General features: G+C 42.3%; 1 protein-coding gene across 2 annotated transcripts in view; it reads right to left on the reverse strand.

Moving 5' to 3' along the window:
• Window positions 1-25,134, reverse strand: part of LOC123828181 (zinc finger protein 791-like) — a 45,951-nt gene that overhangs the window by 20,498 nt on the left and 319 nt on the right. For both annotated transcript variants that reach the window (XM_045852830.1, XM_045852829.1), the window contains exon 2: window positions 20,165-20,424. In XM_045852830.1, the coding sequence (XP_045708786.1) occupies window positions 20,165-20,383 (219 nt within the window). In that variant the 5' untranslated portion in view covers window positions 20,384-20,424. The remainder of the gene's footprint in view (window positions 1-20,164; window positions 20,425-25,134) is intronic.

Below are 25,134 nucleotides of genomic sequence, written 5' to 3' on the forward strand. Positions count from 1 at the left end.
ACACAAATAAATAGAAAGACACTCCATGGTCATGGATTAGAAAAACCAATATTGCTCAAATGTCAATACTATGAAGCAATCTACAGATTCAGTGCAATTTCTATCAAAATTCCAATGGCATGTCCCACAGAGATAGAACAATCATAAAATCTGTACAGAACCACAGGTGAATCCGCATAGCTAAAGAAATCTTGAGAAAGAAAACAAATCTGGAGGCACCATGCTTCCTGATTTCAAACTATATTACAAAGCTGTGGGAACTAAAACAACATGGTATTGGCATAAAAACAGATATATAGATCAATGGAAGAGAATAGTCCAGAAATAAACCCATGCTTCTATGGTCAATTAATTTATGACAAAAAAACCAGGAATATAAGGGGGAAAGGACAGGCTCTTCAACAGTGTTAGGAAAACTGGACGCCAGATGCAAAAGAATGAAACTGGACTACTATATTACACCATACATAAAAACTAACTCAAAATGAATTAAAGATCAGGAGATCAACAGTAGCCTTATGCTACATTGTAATGCCCATATCATCCACCTCACTTCATTTCATCATGTAGCCACTGTATCATCTCACATCATCACAGGAATGGTAAGTGTAGTGCAAGAAGATTATTTTCAGAAAGAGAGAAACCATTCATATAAGTTTAATTATAGTATATTGTAATAATCATTCTATTTATTATTAGTTATTGTTAATCTCTAAGTGCCTAATTCATACATTAAACTTGCTATACTCTATGAATTCCAAGAGTGATCTTGGATGCCTTCAGATGTTTACATAGAAAATCATGTCATATTCAACAAAGTCTCGCCATTTCATACCTTAAAAAACGACTAGACTTCTGAACTTCTGGCCAAGATGATGATATAGGTAGATATACTTTGCCTCCTTGCAAATCCAAAAGAAGGACAACAAATTTAAAAATAAAAAATAACCAGAACTTCCAGAAAATCAAACTGTATGGAAGTCCAACAGCCAAGGAGTTAAAGAGGGCACATTCATTTAGACTGGTAGGAGGAGTGGAGTCGGGCAGGCAGGGAGGAGAGGACACCTGGTATGGAGGTGGCTGGAGGAGCGAGTGGGTGAGGGGGCGGCTGGCAGACTGGGCGGTCCCACATTTGTGTGCGAACAAACCAGGAGTAACAACTGGGGAGAGAGACAAACCACGCTTGCAACCCAGGATTCCAGTGCAGGAAAAGAGCCTCAAAACCTCTGGCTGTAAAAATCTGTGGGGGTTGTGGTGGGAGAAACTCCCAGCTTCACAGGAGAGTACACTGGAGAGGCCCACAGGGTCCTAGAATGTACACAAACTCACCCACCTGGGAGTCAGCAGCAGAAGGGCCCAAATGCTTGTGGGTAGCGGGGGAAGTGACTGAAAGCCTGCTGAGAGCCGAACAAGTAGCACTGATCCCTCTCAGACCCCTCCCCCACAGACAGTGCCACAATCCAACTGCATGGGTTGCCCCGCCCTAGCAAATATCTAAGGTTCTGCCCCTTACAACATAACAGGTGTGCTGAGTAAAAGAAATAACAGCCCAAATGAAGGAAAAGATCAAAACTCCAAATATAGAAATAGGTGATAAAGAGATAGCCAACCTATCAGATGCAGAGCTCAAAACAAGGTAATCAGGATGCTTACAGAAATAGTTGAGTATGGTCACAAAACAGAGGAAAAAGTGATGGCTATGAAAAGTAAAATAAAGGAAAATGTAAAGGCAACCAACAGTGAAGGAAAGTGGGACTCAAATCAACAGTTTGGAGCAGAAGGCAAAAATAAACATTCAACCAGAACAGAATGAAGAAACAAGAATTCAAAAAATGAGGAGAGGCTTAGGAATCTTGGGGACAACTTTAAACGTTCCAACATCTGAATCATAGGGGTGCCAGAAGGAGGAGAGGAAGACCAAGAAATTGAAAACTTTTCTGAAAAAATAATGAAGGAGAACTTCCCCAATCTGGCAAAGGCAACAGACTTCCAGGAAGTCCAGGAAGCTCAGAGAGTCCCAAAGGAGTTGGACAAGGAAGCATATACCAAGGCACATCATAATTACATTATTCAAGATTAAAGATAAGGAGAGCAACTTAAAAGCAGCAAGAGAAGAGTAGACAGCTACAAAGGAGTTCTTGTAAAACTATCAGCTGATTTTGCGAAAGAAACCTTACAGGGAAGAAGGGGCTGGAAAGAAGTATTTAAAATCATGAAAGGCAAGACCTACATCCAAGATTACTTTATCCAGCAAATTTACAATGAAAGGGCAGATAAAGTGCTTCCCAGATACGGTCAAGTTAAAGGAGTTCATCATCACCAAGCCCTTATTATACGAAATGTTACAGGGACTTATCTAAGAAAAAGATGATGGTCAAAAATATGAACAGTAAAATGACAACAAACTTACAACTATCAACAACTGAACCTAAAAACAAAACAAAACAAAGAACCACAACAAACCAAGCAAACAACTAGAACAGGAACAGAATCGCAGAAATGGAGATCACATGGAGGGTTTTCAGTGGGGAGAGGGAGGGGGAGAATGGGGGAAAAGGTACAGGGAGTAAGAAGCATAATTGGTAGGTACAAAATAGACATGGGTAAGTTAAGGATAGTAAAGAAAATGGAGAAGCCAAAGAACTTATATGTATGACCCATGGACATGAACTAAGGTGCGGGGGGGTTGAAATGCTGGTGGTGGGGGGCAAGGCAGAGGAAAGGAGAGGAAAAAATGGGACAAATGTAATAGCATAATCAATAATATATACTTAAAAAAAGACTAGACTTCAAAAAAGTACATATGACTTTTTAATCCTTCATATGCATTGTTTATTTAAAATAGAGAAATTTAGATATACCACATTTGGCTGTTTGTTTTTAATTAATTTTTGCTGCTTTAAATTTAATTTTAACTTTTCTCAGATTAAATTATTTAAACATGAATATGTATATAAGTGCAAACCATAAAATATAAAAATTTTCAATTCTTTTTCTAGCAACAAAAATGGGAGAGACATAGTTTGTCTCTTCAGTTTATTTCAAATTGGGGATATTGTAAGAAGTGAGTAGTTCAGGGGTTTGCATTTAATCCTGAAACCTACTAGGATTGTCAAAGATGTACAAAGTTCAAGTTGTTTTTCTCAATCAATTCAAATAAAAATTAACTTGCTTTAAGAATATAAAAGTTCTTTAGGGACATGTACATACAAAAACTGCTTTTAAATTGAAAAATGTGCCAGAGAACTTATGTATGCCCATCTCATAGCCCGAGATTCTGTTGCCTAAAATGAAACAAAAATTATTTTGGTTCCAGGATTTTCTTGTTTTACAAAGTTATTTCTCAATCAATTTACATTTTCAAAATCTAAGAAACCAAAAATCTTATATATCATACAGGAAATAAAATTGTGTACTGCTAAAAGAAACTACAGTTAAATGACTGATATATTCAACAGACAAAGATACCTAATGAAAAGAAATGCAAATATTAAAATCAGCTCAGATAAAGCAGCTAGCAGTTAAGAAGAAAAATCCACATTCAGAAAGTTAAACACATTCCCAAGCTTGGAGTCTAGACACTGCTCGTTGAGCTAGGACCTCTAAAGTGGGTCGGTCCCTGCGGAAGGACCATAGGTGACATGGGAGCAGCCCCAAGAGTGACTTCTGGGAACTCCATCCACAACCTTACCTTTCTCCCCCAGGCTTCCATTCTCCAGTGAGGAACCTCTCAGCCTGATTCAGTTTAAGGGTCTGACCCAAATAAAGTCCTAAATTCATAAACCCTTTGTCCAGGAAACAGAACTCCTGACCTTCACATACTTTCTCCAGTGTCACTATCCGGTAGAGCCAGGTACTTATATACAGACTTTGTCAATGTCATGGATGCAAAAAACATGTCAAAAATGGCTTGGTTTGGAGCCACTGGCCTCAGGCCCCTGCTTTCTTGTCACAATGTTTTGGACACCAGTTGTATTTTAAATGACATTAATCCAGTGTTCCAAGAATCCAGCAAAATCACTTAAGCCCAGGATTCATGTGTAAGGAGGAAATAAAGTTGTAGGGGACTTTTACTAGTTCAACAAGGAAACCCACAAATACCTATTCCTACCAGAAATAAAAATGTCAGTTAATTATTATGTCGAAGAAACTGATTTGTAAACAACCATATTGGAACCCTTCTAGGTGCTGTAATTCTAAGCCCTGACGTGCCATTTGAAATCACCCGAAAGATAATGACATCAGAATACTACTACACCCATTGGGGGGTGGGGAGGGAAACAAAAATGTTAACTAATGTATGCAATAACGAAATATTTTTTTCCCTTAAGTTCACCTCTTTCTTGCTTCTTTGGAAATGCTTTTTACTGTACCCCAAGCTCTATTTTATTGAAAAACTGTTTCTAATAAATAAACCCTTTCCAAGTGACAAAAGTAGGGAGGGGCAGTCCTGGCCTGGAATTGTGCTGAAAGCACCCATCACCCAGCAGCTTCCCAGAAAGACCTGCAACGGACTTCCCAGAGGGTGCCTGTTCCTACAGGAACAATCAGGGTTTGGGGGTGGGGGGCTCGCGGATTTCATACAACATATTCCAGGTGGTTATTCCTGGCTTTCCTCTCATGTAAAATATACACAAAAAGAAGTCTTTGAAAAGAGTCATCCGTGACTCAGTGGACAAGTGATAAAACACTGCGTCTGTGGAAATGCACTGTGGAGGACAAACAGTTAATAATGATGCTCTGAACTGCAGAGGGGAAGAAGATGGCGTCTGGGAATGCGGGGAAAGATCCGGAAGTTTAGGGCTTCACTGCCAGCCTTAGGAAGAGGTATGCCGGGGGACGGGTCGTGTATTTGAGGCCTTGCTTCCTAAACATTTGGAAAAGTGAGGGGAAACAAGGCTCCTGGGCAGAAAAGAGGAACTGGGGACTCCACAGACCATAGCTGCTGCACACGGAACCCTGGAGACTGAGTCACAATGGTCCCGATGCCCCTTCCCGTGGTCACCGCACAATCTAGGGGTGACGCGACCAAGCGCAGGGATAAGACGGATCGCCCGGGTCCGGCCTGCCGGCAAAGCCCGACGCTGCGTGCCGGAGCGGCGGCCGTCCGAGCCAATGTGGGTCCTCACACTCCAGAGCGAACTCTGGGAAGCAGACCGCACCTCAGCGGCTTCCAACCAGCTCCCTGTCCCGTCTCCCGACACCTGCCCCTGCGCACTCACCATTTCTCGGTCCCTGGGGTTCGCCTTCCACATGACAACTCCCTCCCGCGGCAAGTTCAGGCCACAGCCACAAGACGTGTTGTAGCCACTTGAGGCCGTTGAGAGAAGCGCAGAGGACCAGAACGCTGCAGGAGCGCGGAGCCACCAGCCCGCAGTTCAACCGGTCCAGGCCAACCTCAAAGCGCCGCCCCCACAAGTGGTACCAAGGACTCCCCTGATTGGACAGTTGCAAGGCCCCGCCCTGTCATGACTGAGCGACTGCAGCCGAAGTCTCGTCTCGGAGCCGAGGTTGTCTTGGCACAGGGTTAGAGTCTGTCCTTTCAAGGGGACACTGAGTTTAACCATTAGGCCACTAGGCCACTCACGGAACTGTGACCTTTCTTTGCAAACACAGGCTCTTATAAGTGACCTGTCCATGTTTAAGGATGACTCTGGCTCCATTTTGATGGTTGACATTTCCTGCGGGGAGACGCCTGCCCTTCCCACTCATCTGGGTACTTTAAAGAATCCTGCGGCCTCGGGGGCACTTAGCTCTGGTGGGAAGGAGGTTTGAACCTCATAGTCCTGGACCAGGCCCCCAGCCTCAGATGCAAGCATGTGTGAAACATATGGGGCAAAGTAGCCACCGGAAAACCTCTTCAAGGAACTCCATTAATACCCATATGGTGAAAGATCAAAGGAGGCAAAACTGAAAGAACACTGCTTGGTGAAAAATAGTAGATGGCAAAGGTATGAAGAACAAAGAATCAGGACAGTGGCCATCTGTGGGGCAGGACAGATGAGTCAAGGACAAGAATATCAGGAGACTCTCACCACTGCCCATAGATTCCACAGGTGTTCATTATTACTTAATGGTAGGTACCATGACACAATTTGTATATTCATTTCTGAGTATATCTGATAAAATTTTTAAAAAGCAATTCAGTTTTTAAAACAATTTGTATATGTTTGTTTCCCTGTAAAGTGGCAATTTGTTTCCTGCCAAAATATGTTGCTAATTGTGTCATTGGCTTTTCCCTCATCTAGTATTAAAGTTTAGAAAAGCTTTGATTGAACAGAAGATGGTTTTTTCCCCTAAAGATTTTATTTATTATTTTTAGAGAGAGGGAAAAGGAGGGAGAAAAAGAGGAAGAGAAACATCAGTGTGTGGTTGTCTCTTGCACACCCCCTACTGGGGACCTGGCTCACAACCAAGGCATGTGCCCTGATTGGGAATCAAACTGGTGACTCTTTGGTTTGCAGGCAGGCGCTCAATCCACTGAGCCACAGCAGCCAGGACTTTCTTTTTCTTTTTTAAAAGAAATCTTAAAAAATCTAGCATGGACTGGTTTATATCAGATCCTGGCAGATAATAGGGAGGGGAAAAAACTCATGAAATATGTGACTTCAGTCAAAAGCTATAGCCCAAGCATGTTTTTATAAGAATGCTGTAAGGACAATGGGTCTTATTCCTGCCTCTCCCTTCAGTTTATTTTTAATTATTGATGTCACTCTTTCCTTTCCTCTCTTCCCCAAAATATATAACATTTAAACATGAAAGAGGCCAGAGAGTCAGTGACTTAATAAAAGAAAGAATAAATGACTTAGAGAAATAGAATGTTAAATTTGGTTACTCCGGACTACAATTTGTTTCCTCACTTTTCTCATGGGAAGGAATTTTCAACATGCTGCCCTATCAGAACACTGTTCACCCCATCCAAGCAGCTCTAAGGGCCACAGCAGAAAGAGCAGCAAAAGGAAATGTGTATGTTGATGGGAGTGTCCTGTCCTTGGGTACCGGCCCCAGCTCATTTCTTTCTCTCTCTTGACCCAACTGCTTTCTGTATGTTTTCTTAGAGAGTTGGAGCTAGAGTTTCATATAAATAAAATATATAACAACATTATCATGTATTGTAACGGGGCATGTAACAGGATTAACATTTGTATGTGTGTTTGGCATTGAAGAAAATGGTAATTTCTCTGTATATACATTAAATTGATGGATTTTTTTAATTTTTAAAAAAGATTTTACTTTATTTTTAGAGAGAGGGGAAGGGAGGGAGAGAGGGAGAGAAACATTGTTAAGTTGCTCCTTGCACACCCCTGACTAGGGACCCAAATGGCAACCCAGGCATGTGCTCTGGTTGGGAATAGAACCAGTGACACTTTGGTTCGAAGACTGGCACTCAATCCTCTGAACCACACCAGCCAGGGCTCCTGTGTTACTTTTTAAAGTGGAAAGCTATCCTGGCAAGTGATTTTTACCAGAAGACTAGATCTCTAGATTAGATTTTGCAGATGCTCAAATACAAACTTCAAAACAGATCCACAGCAGTATCACAGACAAGGCTCTGCTCTTAATCCTCTGTTCCACTTAGGCACACACACATGCTAGCACACGAGCTTCTCTGGCAGTACTCCGAGAACAGAGAAGTAAAGTTAGCTGAGCCCATCAACCAACTAGGCCAGCTTCCTGGGATCCTTACTCTTCTCCGAACACTTACTAGCTCACAACCTAACATCTGACCATGCACCATATCATCAACTTTGAATGCATGCATTTGAAGGTCTCTTACCCAACCAGACCATAAGATTTTAAAAAGCAGCACATCTTAGAGCTGGCTTATTTTCTCCTTTATGCCTAGCATAAAACTCAGTAAGAGATTGATAGGTATTAATCAAAACAGAGCCCTGGCTGGGGTGGCTCAGTGGATTGAGTGCCAGCCTGCGAACCAGAGTGTCACCAGTTTGATTTCCAATCAGGACACATGTATGGGTTGCAAGCCAGGTCCCCAGTAGAGGGTGTGCAAGAAGCAACTACACATTGATGTTTCTCTTCCTCTCTTTCTCCATCCCTTCCCCATTCCCTAAAAATAAATAAAATCTTAAAAAAAGAAGAGTAAAACAAAGATGACTGTCAGACTGAATCCAAAAAACAGAGCCGCCATTCTTGGCTCAGGTCACCAGTTATATCACTTCCGCGGGGGTTTGACAGGCCCATTGTTGAAGCTTCTCTGCTACCCAGAAGCTGTATTTATGTTTGTATTTCAAATTACTATCATATAAAGTGAAGGTAATTCTATACATTTCACCACAGCCAGAGTAGGGCCAACTGCCTATATCCTTTATCAGAATCCAACTCATTTCAAAATGGGGTCGAAAAGAGACTTTGCTTGGGGCAATGGGTGCACGATGCAGGGTGCATGATGCAGCATGCAGATGAGACTTCATTGAGTTGTACCCTTGACAGCTGTATGGTTTTGGGAACCAGTGTAACCCCAGTAAATTCAATAAGAAAATCCCCAAAAATCAATAAAGTGGTGATCTGAGCTTTCATTCATGGTTCGGCAGCAGAAATTGCTAACAAGCCAAGTGACTATTTAGGAAAATAGGTTACATAAATTCATCATCATATGTACCTTTTAAGAACAAAGGCTGAAAATGTATCGATTACGTAAAGATCTGGAGTATTTATGTCAGAACAATTAAGTAAAGTGTACTGCATCATACAGGGCCTGGCAGAAGTAACGCCTGCTTGAGTGTGGTTGGTAGGGTACGTGAATGTCTGGCATGGGATGGACAGAATTTAAACATTTCACCTAAAATGTCATATGGTGTACTTGAGTGTGATATTGTTATGTTATAGAATTATATGCTTATGATTTTGTAATAAAAGATTTTGTAATAAAAAAGGGGTGTTATTGGTGCCAGACCCTGTATATACCATATTACTTTCTCTACATCTGTTATGGTCACCTGCAGACCCAGGTGAGCCCTTGCTCTAGATTTGCTTGACAACATATTACTACCAGGAACATATCAAAGGGTTTATACTTTCCATAATGGATGTGTCTGGGAGAGCAGGGCAGGCCTCTCCAGCAGGTGGGAAATGCCTTGAGACAGCAAGGAAAGGAGCCTGGCCTGTTTTTCTTTTTTTTCTTTTTGTTCGCTTTTTAAAATGAGGTTAGGGGTGGGCTAGGGTGAGATTTTGTACATAGGGCAGGGGCTTCCAGGGATTGACTCTCTTGCCAGTGCTAAAGGAGGGAGTGCTCAGGTTTCCTGATCACCTGTGCAGATGTGGGGCACAGGGGAGGAAAGTGGGTGAGGCTTTTAGAGCTGTCAGCTGTCAATCATTCACTAATGGAGTCAGAGACTTCTGATTAATCCTCTGGCATGAAAGGAGCTTAAAAAGTAGCATTCCTAGTCTCACCAGGAAAAAAGGTAACAAACTTAAAACCAACAACTCAGCTCTGTCAAAGCATTGATTCTAGGGCAAACTGCTGTCTTCCAAAACTGGAAAGGAGAGAAAAATAGCCAGACTGAAATATGCCCACAATATTCTGTTCTAACAGCACCTGTCCTCAAAGATTCTGTTTCACCAGTGCCTGACTGACTGGGTGTTACTGGCCAAACTGACATGGGGAGGAAAATAGGCAACTCCCCTCTAGTCTTTCTGCCTGCACTAAGCTGAAGGTGGGTGGAACTCTGAAACACTTGTGAGACTGAGAGATTTTTTTTTAAAAACTCCTGACAGCAAATAAGTGGCATGTCTTCCAAAACCACTTGTCCAGCTCTCTGACACCAGCTGGGTGGCCTACAGTTCAATTCAATTCTAACACTAACCAGAGTTAACATTAGACTCCACAGTTTAAGGTGTCAGGCCCACAAGACGGCCTCCACTTCAGATGTTCGTAGCCACAAGGGAGGCTCAGGCCACATATGTGTCTGGATGGTGGACTACAAATTTGGAGGTTCACTGGACACACCCTCATGCTTGTTAATTTAGTAGAACCATTCTTAGAACTATGAAAAGTACTCTATTATTATTGGTTGATTGTAAAAGATACAAGTCAGAAACAGCCAAATGGAAAGTAAGCTCAGGGCAAAGTGAGGGTGGGAGGGTGGGAGTTTCCATGCCTGGTGCAGGTGTGACAGCCTCCCAGCACACTGGTGTGCTCACCAGCTCGGATCTCTGAATCCAGAGGTTTAGGGGTTTGGATGCAGTTTCCTTACCAAGGCATGACTGCACCACTGGACAGTGGTGATTAACTCAGCTGTAGCCCTCTCCCTCCCCAGAGGCTGGGGGCTGGGTGGAAAGTTCTAAGCCTCTAATCAAAGTTTGGTCTTCCTGGCAACTAACACCCATCCTGAAACTATCTAGGAGTGAGCAAACAGTCTCTTCATGGGAACATAAGACGTTCCCATCATCCTTATCATTCATAAAGTCCAAAGGCTTTAGGAGATCTTTGCTAGATCACATATCTTCGTTATTATTCCACAGAAGGTCACAGCCCAGGACAGAAGCACATTAAAATACAGATCCCAAATCATAAGACTATAGACCACTTCCTCTCCACCCACAACACAGTGCTCCAGCGACACTCCTATTTAACCACAGTGGAACACACTGGAAGAACTTGAGTTTTAGAACTTATTTAAGAAGCCTCTGCAGAACCCTAAAGATGACGTGGAGAAAAAAAGCAAGAATGCCTGAGTACACTGTAGCCTCTGTTTTAGCAATTAGTAAGCACAGCTTAAACCCTAGTCAGGCAAACAAAACATCTCATACTAATGGCCTACTTTCCTCAGCTCCATTTTCACAGCACATCAAATCCGGCATTCATGAAAAAATTAAAAGGCAGGCTAAAAGAATTAAAAGACAAAGATGAAGAGATAGAACAAGCAAAAGAACATAATTCAAATGTAGAACATAATTCAGATGTGACAGATATGTTGGAATTATTAGACCAAAAATGTAAAGCAACCATAACAAATATGCTAATTGACCTAAAGGAAGTAATGGGCAATATGCAAGAACAGATAGGCGATGTAAGCAGAGATGGAAACCCTAAGAAATAACCAAATGGGAAATGTAAGAAATAAAACACAACAGTACAGAAATGTAGAATTTATTTGGGGGCTCATCAATAACAGTGGAAATACGTGAGGAAAGAATCAGTGAACTTGAGACATCAATAGAACCTTCCAAACTGAAAAGGGAAGGGAAAGGGGAAAGGAAAAGAGAGAGAGAGAGAGAGAGAGAGAGAGAGAGAGAGAGAGAGAGAGAGAGAGAGAGAGGGAGAGGGAGAGAGAGAGAGAAAGAGGAGGAAGGGAGGAAGGGAGGAAGGAAGGAAGGAAGGGAGGGAGGGAGGGAGGGAGGGAGGGAGGAAAGAAAGAACAGGCCCTGGCTGTTGTGGCTCAGTGGGTTGAACACCAGCCCACAAACTGAAAGGTTGCCAGTTGGATTCCCAGTCAGGACACAGGCCTGGGTTGTGGGCCAGTCCCCAGTTGGGGGGTGTGCAAGAGGCAACTGATCCATGTATTTCTCACACATTGATGTTTCTCTCCCTGTTTTTCTCCCTCCCTTCTCCTTTCTCAAAAATAAATTAAAAAATAAATAGTACGGTCTTTCAGTGTGATGTGTTTACTAAAAACCCAAAGTTATCTTTTAGTTTCTCTGTAATAAAAAGCCAAAAAGTATTTTCAGTATAAAATCTTTAAAAACCCCCACAGAGGTCCAAGAACTTTGGGACAATTACAAAAGATATAACATACACATAATGGGAACGCATAAAGGAAAATAAAAGAACAAATAAGTAAACCAGTAATGAGTGAGACTTCTCCAAAATTAATGATGGCCACCAAAACAAAGATCTAAGAAGTTCACAAATAAGATAAAAACCTGAAAATGTACACCTAGAAATATTATATTCAAAGTTGAGAAAAATAAAAGACAGAGAAAATCTTAAATGAAGGGGAAAACACCTTATAGAAAAACAAGGATAAGAATGAAATTGGAAAAAAGAAGAATGAAATTGGACTTTGTCTCAGAAATCATGAAAGCAGGAAGAGAGTTTTGTGAAATAAAGTGTTGAAAGAGAAACTATCCAACTAGAATTTTGTGTCAAGCCAAATTATCTTTCAAAAGTGAGACAAAAATTGAGGGAATTTTCAGCAATCCCCTGCTTTGCACAGAATGTTAAAAGAAATTCATCAGGAAGAAGGTAAATGATAAAGGTGGAGTGTTAGGGAAGGAATAAATAATGGTAAAATAAGGTCATTTGTAGTTGTTATTCTTAATGAATCTAACAGACAACATTTTGTTGAAAATGATACAAGCAGCAATGTATTCAGTGATTACAGCTTTTGGATATGTGAGACAAATGACAGCAGCGTCACAAGGAACAGGGAGAGGGAAGTTGGGGAGGCTCTGTTATGGGGAATTTGCTCTCCCAGTGAAGTGCTATGGTGTCACCTCAGAGAGGATGTGGGTTAGTTGTAAATGTATACTGCAAACTCAAAGCAATGACTGAGAAAGTAATATAAATAAGGTATGATATACTAAAAGACAAAAAGTGGAATCTGGTAAAATGCTCAAGGTAGATGTGGAAGAAAGAAAGAAAGAACATCAACAAAAATGGTAAAAAAAGATATGGTAGATGTTAATCCAGCGATACCAATAATGACTACAAACATCAATGGTCTAAGTGCAGCAAGTGAAAGACACAGCAGCAGGTGGTGGAATGTGAGTTTCCTACCAAAATCTCGCCAGAGTGTGCTGATTTTAACAACCATGTAAAGATGAGAGTATCTTTTGTTGGGAGTCCAGTGGAGAAGTTCCAGCACTGGAGCAATTAAACTAACAGACACACTACAGGCAGTAAGAATAACAGTTTCAGCCCTGGCTGGTGTGGCTCAGTGGATTGAGTGCTGGCCTGAGAACCAAAAGGTTGCTGGTTTGATTCTCAGTCAGGGCACATGCCTGGGTTGTGGGCCAGGTCCCCAGTTGGGGGTGTGCAAGAGGCAATTGACCCATGTATTTCTCGCACATTGATGTTTCTCTCCCTCCCTTTTCTCTCGAAAATAAATAAATTAAAAAAAGAGAATAACAGTTTCACTTTACCCACATCACCCCTTTCCCAAAGCAACATACCTCACAGCCAAAAGAGAATCCCTTGCTGGGCCTGTGATTCTTCCCCCTAGTGATTAAGCATTTATTTATTTGGCTTCTCTAGTGATATGGGACACTGCCTGTGAGGCTCACTGCTTTCTTGTTTCACTCCCCGCCCCCCCATCAACATTATAACAAAATGACCTTAAACAAAACCACATTAACTGAAGACCTGCTCTACTTCAGGAAAGGGGGTATTCTCTCTCCCAGTACAGGCATACTGCTGACATATTGTGGGTTTGGTTCCAGACCATCAAAGTGAGTACAGCAATAAAGTGAGCTGTAATCTTTTTGCTGGTGGAAGGTCTTGCCTTTGATTTGTAAAAAATGCAACATCTACCCTGGCTGGTGTGGCTCAGTGGATTGAGTACTGGCCTGCAAATCAAAGAGTTGCTGGTTTGATTCCCGGTCAGGGCACATGCCTGGATTGCAGGCCAGGTTCCTGGCAGGGAGTGCATGAGGTGCAACCACACATTGTTGTTTCTCTTACTTTCCTGTCTAAAAATAAAATAATCTTTAAAAAAATTTAAAAAAGTACATAACATCTGTGAAGTGCAATAAAGCGAAGCTCAATAAAGCAAAGTGCAATTAAACGAGGTATGCTTGTATTTATAATTTTTTTATTCCTGGGTGCCTCTAGCCAGTGCCATCAGGGTTAGGAGCCTCCCCCATGACACCTGGTTGCTTTACAGAGTTCAAGGACCTTAGATGAAGTAAGGTCAGGACTAGTCCCTTTGCTGTGCCACAGGATGCCATGGGCAGTGTCCCTTTAACTTCAAGAGTCAGGATTTTTGTGCAGTAGAGGAAGGAACAACAGTAGTAGAGGTAATTTAGAGTCCTGGGGAGCCCTTGGATATTAGGGGGGTGGACTCAGTTGGACACTTACTCCCTTTTGCCTTCTCTTCTTTCTCTTTTTAAATAAATGCTGTTTCAGGAGTGACCACTGGGTGGGCCCACCTTTCACACAGGTGCAATCTTGCTTTCCCATCATAATCCTGAGGGTATGTTGGGGCCAACCCAGCCTCAGCTACAGCTTCACTCTTAACAGAGATAAATCCCAGCAAAGACATCGACCCAGGATCACTTTAAGGAGGGCCTCGATCCCACACTCCTACTCCCAAACACCTAGATATTCCCAAAACTGCCCACTCTGGTTGGCAGTGCACAGCACTGAGGTGTGGCAGGCCCAGTACCAGCTCTCCAACCCCCCGCCCCACCTGTGGCCACAGCACAGGCCACACCAGGAGCAGAGCAGATGAGCAAGTTGGAGCAAGGGAAGACAGACCTGGGGGTGCCCTTGTCTGGACACGCTGCTCACACAGCCAACTGTTACATTCACCTGCAGAGGCGTGATTCATATGTTGAGACTGATTCCAGCATGGCCAAAGGTTAGGAAAGGCTTACACATAATAGAAGTCTCTGAGAAGCACAGGACGGCCTCTCAACAGCTCTGAAATGGCGTCAGGAAACAATGAAAGGAGCCTGGCCTAGGGTGTTCACTGTGGTTGGGGTCGGGGCCAGGGCAAGAGTTCTGCTCACAGAAGGGCTTGTGTGGCTGGGATCTGAAGCCAGTGCCAGAGGAGGGAGCCCCGGACTTTCTCATCTGCCTGTCCAGGTGCGGACACAGGGGAGAGGGAGGCGGCGGCCTAGCGGCCAGCTAACACCACAAAGTGTGGAGTGTAACAGTTTATTACAAGGATAAACATGTGTAATAAAAATATGTATTTGCTTGCAACAGCTTGTTTTTTTATAAAGAAACACTAGTCCTGGCCGGGTAACTCAGTTGGTTAGAGCATCGTCCGATACACCAAGGTTGTGGGCTCGATCTCTGGTCAGGACACATGCAAGAATCAACCAATGAAGGCATAAATAAACAGAACAAGCTGATGTATCTCTCTCTCCCTTTTCCTGCCCCTTCCTCGTTCTTTCTCTAAAAATCAATAAATAAAATTTCAAAGAAACACTAACAGGAGGCTCAAGAAATTATCAAATCTGAATTCGGGGGTGGTGGGGTAATAGTGCTGGATGGACTAGACCGTGTTTGCAGGGGGCCTGTTTACCTTAGATTTTTCTTACAGATTTATTTAAAATAAACACAGAAATTTATATACACCATAATTTACTAATTACTAACCACTCTAAGATTTACACCCTTTAACACTGATGGTTATGAAAGTGAGAACCATACAAAGGAAAATCTCCAAGCTCTTGCGGACCGAGAGGGCACGACAGGGTGTTGTGGCCCCTCCCCTCGCCTCCCAAGCATTTTCAGAAATAAGCAGCACATTACAATGCAACAGGGGTTTGAGTTTAGTCCTTTAAATGTGGTAGGATTTTAAAGATTTACAAAAGACTTGATTCATTTTTCTCACATTAATTAAACAGAAATTCAGCCGCTTTAGCCTTTAAAATGTTAATATTCTCTAGGGGCACGCACATACAAATGCTGATCTGAAAATGAAAAGCATGCCCCCAAACTTCAATGCATTCATCTCATATCTTCACATTTTCTTGCCTAAGAGGAACGAAAATTCTATTTGTTCCCATAATTTTCTTGCTTCCCTCACCTCATACCTATCATATCACAGTTTCACGGCCCAAGTTCTCAATGGGGCCAAAGGGCTGCACTATCAGTGGATAAAGGATCCAAAGGAAAGAAACAAGTTTGGAGTCAGCTCAGAAGAGCAGCCTGCTTCCCACAGGGCAGGAGGAGAGCCCCTTTCAGAAGGTTCCACATCTAGACTCTCCAGGTTGAGTCAGAGCCCCTGAAGTGGGCCAGTCCCTGGGGACAAGGGGAAGGAGGACACCTGAGCAGCCCCAGGAGTGAACCCTGGGAGCTCCAACACCCTCCTCTCCCTGGGGAATAATGGAAATGCTCCCTCCCTTGGGCTTCAGCTCACAGCAAAGAAACACTCAGCTGGATTCAGCATCAGGTTCTGACCCAAATAAACTCCAAGTGCACAGACCCTAACCAAGGTCACAGACTCCTGACTTTCACAGACTTTCTCAATGTGCATGAATTACACTGAATGCACCCACACTGTGGATGCAAAACTCCATCCTATGTCTAGAAACAGGCCCTGGGGAGCCACAACTTAAACCTCTGAAAGAGCATCATCCCCCTCCCCCATGTGCACATACGCCCCAGCTTTCCAGGGCTGCAGCTTCTCAGTGCACGGGCTCCTTCCATGGGGGTGTGAGCAGGTAGGACTCCCAGGAAGAATAACTGAGCTTTTAAGTGTGTACTTCTTTTTGCAGGTCAAAGTTGGGGGAGAGTTCTTGGCTTAGTGACACAAACCTCAGGCTCTACTCCCCAAAGGGATAGCTGTGGACCACCATTGGTATTTTAAATACATGAAGCCAGTATTTGAACAATTCAGCAAAATCACTCAAACCCAGGATTTATGTGTAAAGGAGGGAGTAAAATCGTAAGGTGTTTTGATAGCTCAACAAAAAAACCCCTCAAGTGTCTACTGCTTTCAGAAAATAATGTTAATTCATTGTTATTTCCATGCCAAGAAACTGTTCTTTAAACAATTGATTACGGTATAATTAAACACTCTGGTGTGAATCACCCAGAAATAATGAACCCCCAGAATCACACCACACCCCTAGGGAAAGAAAGAGAAACAAATTCAATGCATGTAATGCAATGCTGTATCAATGTAAGAAATGTCCAACCCTGTGGAGAATTTTTATGAGTTTATTTAAGCCAAACTGATGATACATCAATGGAACAAGAACCCAAATGCTCCTTCTTTTGTGCAGTTTCTTTTATGTGTTTTAAATTGAGGAGGGATGTAAGGAAGATTGGAGAAACTAAGGTGGGGATTGGATTATAAGAGAGTTAACAAGATTATGTGCTCTCTTGAGGGGTATAGTACTCCCACTTCTGGAACTTCAAAGGTGTTGACGTAGCTGCGGAAGAACAATGGGCAGAGCTGCCCTAAAACCCTTCACTAAAGAAGTTCTAGGCCCGCATGGTGACCGACCATCATGACTTGCCCAGTTAGGAATTTATGACATCATCCTGTGAGGTAACTTCATAAAACCCCCCTTTTCCTCCACAGTTCCCCTTTTTGGTCATAAATCAATCCGAAAGATGCACTGATGACCAACCTTCTGCTTGGACAGTGTGGTCTCACAGCACTAGGAAGGCTCAATCCTAGGAAATCTCAGTTCTGATGTTGTTTTGTTGACCACAGGAATGGGGCGATCCTGTAATGAGGGGATCTGAGTGGAGGCAGGATTTTTCCCCAAAACGGGAGGGGCGGGGAAACAGAAGGTTGTGGCCTTCGTTGTGGGAAAAAACAACAACAACAACAACAACAACAACACAACAAAAAAACAAAAAAAAAACAAAACCCACTCTGGATCATTTCTGTCCTATGAACTATCACAGTCCAAGTTTTGCCTTCTCATCTTTCTATATTTGGCATTTAGTATAACATTTACATGAGCATGAAAAGAGCATTAACAGTTATCTTACACATGTGCAGTAACCACAAGCAGTTGGACTATGTGTGGAAAAACCCAAAGAACAAGCATAACTGTTGTTATGACTAATGTATTAGCAGACAAAGATAATCAGACAAAATGGATCCTGAGTTCAATATCCGTCTGTAGATGTACAGGTGACAGTAATGATCTGTGAAGCCTTTTCTGGGAGCTCGCCATGAAAGAAAAGTTACTAACTTGGCATATTCTTGAAATAACTTTATCAAGACAGGGCATTAGTGTAAGTTGTTTCTTTTTAATAATTTCAGCTCATAAATCCTTCCATCTAAGTGCAGCTTAAATGCTTTGTGATGTATGAAGGAATCAAAGCACCTGAAAATGGGGAGGCAGGGAGCAGGGAAGAACCAGCTCCAACTATTCTGTAATGTACAACCATTGTTTACTCACACCATATACCCTAGGAGTGTTTCATTAGTTATTTTAAATGTTTCCCATGCAATTTCAAATCTTGAGATGTTTTGGGGGCTTTTTTGAAACACTGCAAAGTTACTCCTAACATATAATTGAGATTTTAACCCTTAAAACCTCAATTTCTACTGAAGACTAAGAAGTAATCATTTAGCATTCTTTTTTTTCAAACAAGCACAGACTTTTTTTTTCTTCTTAAGATTTTATTTTTTCATTTTTAGAGAGAGGTGAAGAGGAGGAGAATGAGAGGGAGAGGATTATCAATGTGTGGTTGCCTCTAAAGTGCTCTGTACCAGGGACCTGGCCTGCAACCCAGGCATGTGCCCTGACTGGGAATTGAACTGGCAACCCCTTGGTTTGCAGCCCACGCTCAATCCACTGAGCTACACCAGCCAGGGCTCATTTAGCATTCTTTATCTTGGACATTTTTAACTGCTAGAAATGCTGTTAATAGACACAAAAGTCATTATTAACATGGACTTTATTTTGTAAAACCTAGGCAAAATGAAGACATGTCTGTTTCACTCAAACCAACAAATATAAGCCAGCTTTTATTTACTAAGAATTAATCTCAGATCACGTGAACTTGAAAAGCTTTTGAGTTAGTTTCTGTATTTCTGAGAACTGTATTTATTTTAAAATTTTATTGAATTAATTGGTGTGGCATGGATTAATAAAATTACATAGGTTTCAGGTGTACAATTCTATATGCATTACCGGTATGCTGTGTTGTGTGTTTACCACCCAAAGTCAAGTCTCCTTTTGTCACCATGTATCTCCCATTTACCCTCTTCTTCCTCCTCCCATCCCTGCCTCCCTTTCCTCTGGCAATCACCATACTGCTGTTTGCATCTATGAGTTTGTTTTTTTTTTTGCTTAATCACTCCACCTTTTTCTTCCAATCCTCCAACACCCCTCCCCTCTGACAGCTGTCAGCCTGTTTATTTCTGAGAATTTTAGAGTACCTGATTCTTACAAGAGCTTGCCTTTAAAATAATTTTGACAATACCATCTACAGGTAGAAAATTATCACACATTTACAACATACGTATATAGACACACGCAGGCAGACAAACAGAGCACAGATGGATTCAAATTTTGTTTTGGAGGCATTTACAATTTACATGTGTCCTTGACAAGTCAAGTTTCAAATGACCTTCCCCTTTTCAAGTAAGGACAGTAAAATACCCCAAAGAATTGGGTTGACACCCAAACAACATCATAGGTTATCTATTTATCTGAATGGAAGCTGAGAGACCAATTTAACATTTCCCATTCATTCTGCCTAATTTTATAGCTAGCTTTTTCTAACTGTGCATGCAAAAATTAATTTAGAGGTATCAGAGGATCCTCACCTCAGCTATCTTAGTATTTATTAATGGGAGGCTGACTGCCATGGGGCTTGTCAGGCTAAGAGACACAATTTCCCCTGTTGATTTTGAGATATGTAGGGCCAGAACAAACTTCTAGGGGAAACCAGCCCTCACATGCATGTCTCTAAATGAGCCAAATTCTGTGGATGTCCCTATAGGATCGCTTTACACCCTAGAAGAAACTTCCTTAGGTAACCTCACAAAGATTCTTAGTCACTTAGGAATACCTGAGCAAGGCCAGCACGAGCTTACTGGACACCACCTAAACTGTGACACTTCCCAAGGCACGGGCCCCTCTCTCAGCCTTCACCCTTTCCAGCAAGCCCTGCCCTTCTCCCCAGGCCCCTGTCAGCTTCTCCGAGTTCGGCTGTGTTACTGCACTGGATAATTTGTGGTACCCATCTCCGCCACTCCAGATTCGGGGCTTGTTGCCCCATTGGCTATTGATGTTGGGGAAGCTAGTGTCCTTTCTGTTTTGCAGCTAAAGAGAGTTTGGTCTCTCATTTAACCAGCGAAGATTACGTTCAGCTTCTCAGTAAGCAATTCAATTAAAAGGCAAAATTAAAAGCAGCAAACCATTTTCCTCCCTTTCCCTGGGTTATCTCAACCCTTATATACCTTGAGGATTTTCTGAGAACAGCTTAAATACAGTCATGGCCTGCTCCTTAAAGCAAGGAGACCCACAATTCTGAGAGAAACTCAATCAAATTCACCTGATGCAGAGCAAGAAGCCAGTGGGGCACGAAGGGCCCTTGCTTGCACCTAGCACTGGGCCCAGGTCCATGGGGTGGCCCTGGGTGGGCTTCTTCGCATTCCTGCCAGCTACCAAGTAAATGTTGACGCAAAACCTGTGGAGAATGTTTACAAGAGTTTATCTGAGAGGTTGCGGTTTGATCCCAGGTCGGGGTGCATGTGGGAGGCAATGGATCCATGTCTGTCTGTCTGTCTGTCTGTCTCTTCTCCCTTCTTCTCCCTAAAATCAACAAATATACCCTCAGGTAAGGGTTCAAAAAATAAAAAAGTTTATTTTAACCAAACTGATGATATGTACTGTGGAGCAAGATCTCAAACGCTCCCAAGAATAACAGTTTTGAAGTTTCTTTTATGCATTTGAAATTAAGGAGAGAAGTCAGAAAGATTACACAGAAGTGGGGGGAAGCAAGGTGGACACTGGATTACAGGACAGTTAACAAGATTATGTGCTCTCTCGAGGGCTAATGCTTACTCCCGCAAGGGCATTCTTTCTTGGTATTCAGAGATGTGTTAACATGGATGCCCCTGAACACAACAGTCTGGCTTAAAGCCTTTCACTAAAGAAGTCAGAGGGCTGGACTTTGAATTCCTGGCATAGGTAAACACGCTTCACCTCCTTATACAACTACAACAAAAAATACAACTAGACTACAACACCCATATCACCCAGATTCATTAGAAAGTTGAGCTGTGTGTGAATCTGACAACCAAGGACTTAAAGAAGCCGATTTAGGGCTGCCTTACCCTGGAGAATACCTAAAGTTCTGCCCCTTACAATGTAACAGGTGCACTGAGACAAAGAAATATGGACCAAATGAGAGAACAGATCAAAACTCCAAAAAAAGAACTAAGTGACTAGGAGATATCCAACCTATCAGATGCAAAGTTCAAAACACTGGTAATCAGGATGCTCACAGAAATGATTGAGTACAGCCACAAAATAAAGGGAGAAGTAAAGGCTATACAAAAGTGAAATAAAGAAAAATGAACAGGGAACCAACAGTGAAAGTAAGGAACTGGGACTCAAATCAATGATTTGGAACAGAAGGAAGAAATTTACATTCAACTGGAACAGAATGAAAAAACAACAATTCAAAAAAAATGAGGAGAGGCTCATGGAACCTCTGGGACAACTTTAAATGTTCCAACATCCGAATCATAGGAGTACCAGAAGGAGAAGGGAAAGACCAAGAAATTGAAAACTTATTTAAAAAAATAATAGAGAAAACTTCCCCAAGCTGGTAAAGTAAATAGACATATGAGTTCAGGAAGCTCAGAGTCCCAAAACAGTTGGACCCAAAGAGGAACACACCAAAACACATCATAATTAAATTGCCTAAGATTAAAGATAAGGAGAGAACTGTAAAAGCAGCAAGAGGAGAGAGGTACTTACAAAGGAGTTCCCGTAAGACTATCAGCTGATTTCACAAAAGAAATCTTACAGGCAAGAAGGGGCTAGAAGGAAATATTCAAAGTGATGAAAAGCAAGGACATACAACCTAGATTACTCTAACCAGCAAAGCTATCATTTAGAATGGAAGGGCAGATAAAGTGCTTCCCAGATAAGGTCAAATTAAAGGAGTTCATCATCACCAAGTCCTTATTATGTGAAATGTTGAAGGGACTTATCTAAGAAAATGAAAATGATAAAAAATAGGAATAGTAAAATGACAACAAACTCACAACTATCAACAACTGAACCTAAAAAACAAAAAGAAAAACAAACTAAGCAAACAACTAGAACAGGAAGAGAGTCATAGACATGTAGATCACATGGGGGTTATTGGCAGGAGGGGGAGGAAGGAGAATGGGGGGAAAAGGTACAGGGAATAAGAAGCATAATTGGTAGATACAAAATAGACAGGGGGAGGTTAAGAATAGTATAGGAAATGGAGAAGCCAAAGAATTTATATGTATGACCTGTGGACATGAACTAAAGTGGGGGATAATGCTGGAGGAAAGGGGATACATGGAGGAAGGGGATAAAGGGGAGGCAAAAAAGGGACAACTATAATAGCATAATCAATAAAATGTGCTTAAAAAAAAGAAGCTACATTCATCCAGATGGGTAGGAGGGGCAGAGACACAAGGCGTGGAGAGGCATGGAGTGGCACAGAGACCCAGAGTGGGCAGTCCCACATTCACGTGTGGTAGATAAAAATCAGGAGGGATACCTGGAGAGTGAGGGATCCCAGCCCCAGACCAGACCACCCAGCCTAGGGTTCTAGTGCCAGGAAGATAAGTCTCCATAACTTCTGGCTATAAAAACCAGTGGGGCCCTGGCTGGTGTAGCTCAGTGGATTGAGCTCAGGCCTGTGAACCAATGGGTCACCGGTTTGATTCCCAGTCAGAGCACATACCTGGGTTGGGGCCAGGTCCCTGGCAACCACACATTGATGTTTCTCTTCTTCTCATTCTCTCCCCCTTCCCTTCTGTCTAAAAATAAATAAACAAAATCTTGGGAAAAAACAGTAGGGGTTAGGGTGGTAGAGAAACTGCAAGATTCTAAGGAGACTCCTCTCAAAGGGCCTGCAACAGACTTAGGACTTGCATAGACCTGCCCCCATTGGAATTCAGCACCAGGGCAACAGCTGGAAGGGCATCACTGACATACAGGGAAAAATTGAAGTGACTGGCATCAGGGCAAGTGCTGGGTGACAGCTTCCTCCCAGACAAAACTCCAGAGGCTAGACAGCAGCATTGTCCTCTCTCTAAGCTCTGCCCAACACAGAACCACAGAGTGGTGACATGGGTTGCCCTGCCCTGGCGATTAACTAAGGCTTCGCCCCATTCAACTTACAGGTGCACTTTTCTACAATAGGCCACACTACTAAGTCAGGGAGTCAAAGCGGCTCTACCTAATACTCAGAAACAAACACAGGGAGGCTGCCAAATTGAGCAGACAATGAAATATGGCCCAAATGAAAGAACAGAACTCTAGAAAAAGAACTAAACAAAATGGAGATAAGTACCCATCTGAGATGAAGAGTTCAAAACACGGTTATCAGGATGCTCAAAGAACTCATTGGGTACTTCAGCAGCATAAAAAATACCCAGGCAAAAATGAAGGTTACATTAAGTGAAATAAAGAAAAATCTAGAGGGAACCGACAATGGAGGGGATGAAGCCAAGAATTAAATCAACGATTTGGAACACAAGGAAGAAAAATGCATTCAATCAGAACAAGAAGAAAAAAGAATTTTTTAAAAGTGAGGAAAGACTAAGGAGCCTCTGGGACATCTCTAAATGTACTAACATCCAAACCATCCCCTTCTGGTGTGCCAGAAGGGGAAGAGGAAGAGCAAAAAATTGAAAACTTATTGAATAAATAATGAAAGAAAACTTCCCTAATTGGGTGGAAGAAAGAGACATACAAGTCCAGGAGCAGAGAGTCTCAAACCAGTTGGACCCAAAGAGGAACACACCAAGACACATCATAATTAAAATGCCAAAGGTTAAAGATAAAGAGAGAATCTTAAAAGTAGCAAGAAAAAAACAGAGAGTTGCCTACAAAGGAGTACCCATAAGACTAAGAGCTGATTTCTCAAAAGAAACCTTACAGGCAAGAAAGGACTGGCAAGAAGTATTCAAAGTGATGAAAAACAAGGACCTACAACCTAGATTAGTCTATCCAGCAAAGCTATCATTTTTAATGGAAGGGCAGATAAAGAGCTTCTCAGATAAGGTAAAACTAAAGGAGTTCATCATCACCAAGCCCTTATTATATAATATATTAAAGGGAATTATATAAGAAAAAGAAGATAAAAAATTAGAACATTAAAATGGCAATAAATTCACAACTATCAATAACTGAATCTAAAAAACAAACTAAACAAACAAGCAATACAGGAACAGAATCATAGATACGGAGTTTGCTTGGAGGGTTATCAGCTGGGAGGGGGAAGGGGAGAATGGGGGAAAAGGTACAGGGATTAAGAAGTATAGACTGGTAGGTACACAAAAGACAGGGAGATGTTACAAACAGTCCAGGAAATGGAGTAGCCATATATATGATGTTAGAGGCCTGGGTGTGTCTACCCACCATGACCTGCTCAGTTAGGAATTTATGATCAGATACCCTGTGAGGTTACTTTCCAAAGAATCCCTTTTCGTGGTTCACACTGAAACAATTTTTTTCCTGAAATTCACCTTTTTTGTGTGTGATGTGGAAGTGTTTTATACTGTCTACGATCAATTGGTTAAATACATTTTACATATATTGTTTAACATTGATGTAAAAAAAAAGTGAATGAATCTTTTAAAGGCAAAAGACCCAGGGAACAGGCCTGCTGACCGGAAATATTACCCAGGAGTCAAGTTTCCAAAGAAGAAGCTCCCTACCATCCCCTTCGGCTGTTTGTGCCCAGGAACGATCGATGGTAGGTGATAGGAACAGCGATGTTCTACAATCTGTTTCAGGTGGTTACTCTCATGTAAAATATCCACAAACAATATATAACCTTTAAAAACCTGGCATTCATTGACTGTGAGAAAACAGTAAACAATTAAAATACTGCATTTGTTTGAAATGCATCACTAAGGACAAACAGTTCATAACGATGCTGTAACTGGGAGGGGAACTGAAGTTTGGGAATGCCTGGAGGTTGTGGAAATTTAGGGATTACCACTCCTAGGAAGAATCAGGCTGAGGGGCAGCGTCGTGAGTTTGAGGCTCTGCTCCCCATACACTGGAAAAACTCAGGAGAAAAGGGGTCCTCTGGCGTGAAAGAAGGGCCTGGGAACGCCACCGGCCACAGCTCCTCCAAGGAACCAACCCCACAAAATGAATCACGATAGTCCCCCCACCGCGATGGCTTTTCCGGAGGTCACCGCACCAACTGGGATGACGCGGAGCGGCTGGCATAGAGCTGCCCGAAGAAACTCCGGGTCCGGGCCCAAACCACCACGCGCAGTGATGGGACAGGATGCC

Source organism: Phyllostomus hastatus, unplaced genomic scaffold (genome assembly GCF_019186645.2).
Source record: "Phyllostomus hastatus isolate PE091 unplaced genomic scaffold, TTU_PhHast_1.1 phas_contig_98, whole genome shotgun sequence".
In the NCBI taxonomy this organism is placed as follows: domain Eukaryota; kingdom Metazoa; phylum Chordata; class Mammalia; order Chiroptera; family Phyllostomidae; genus Phyllostomus; species Phyllostomus hastatus.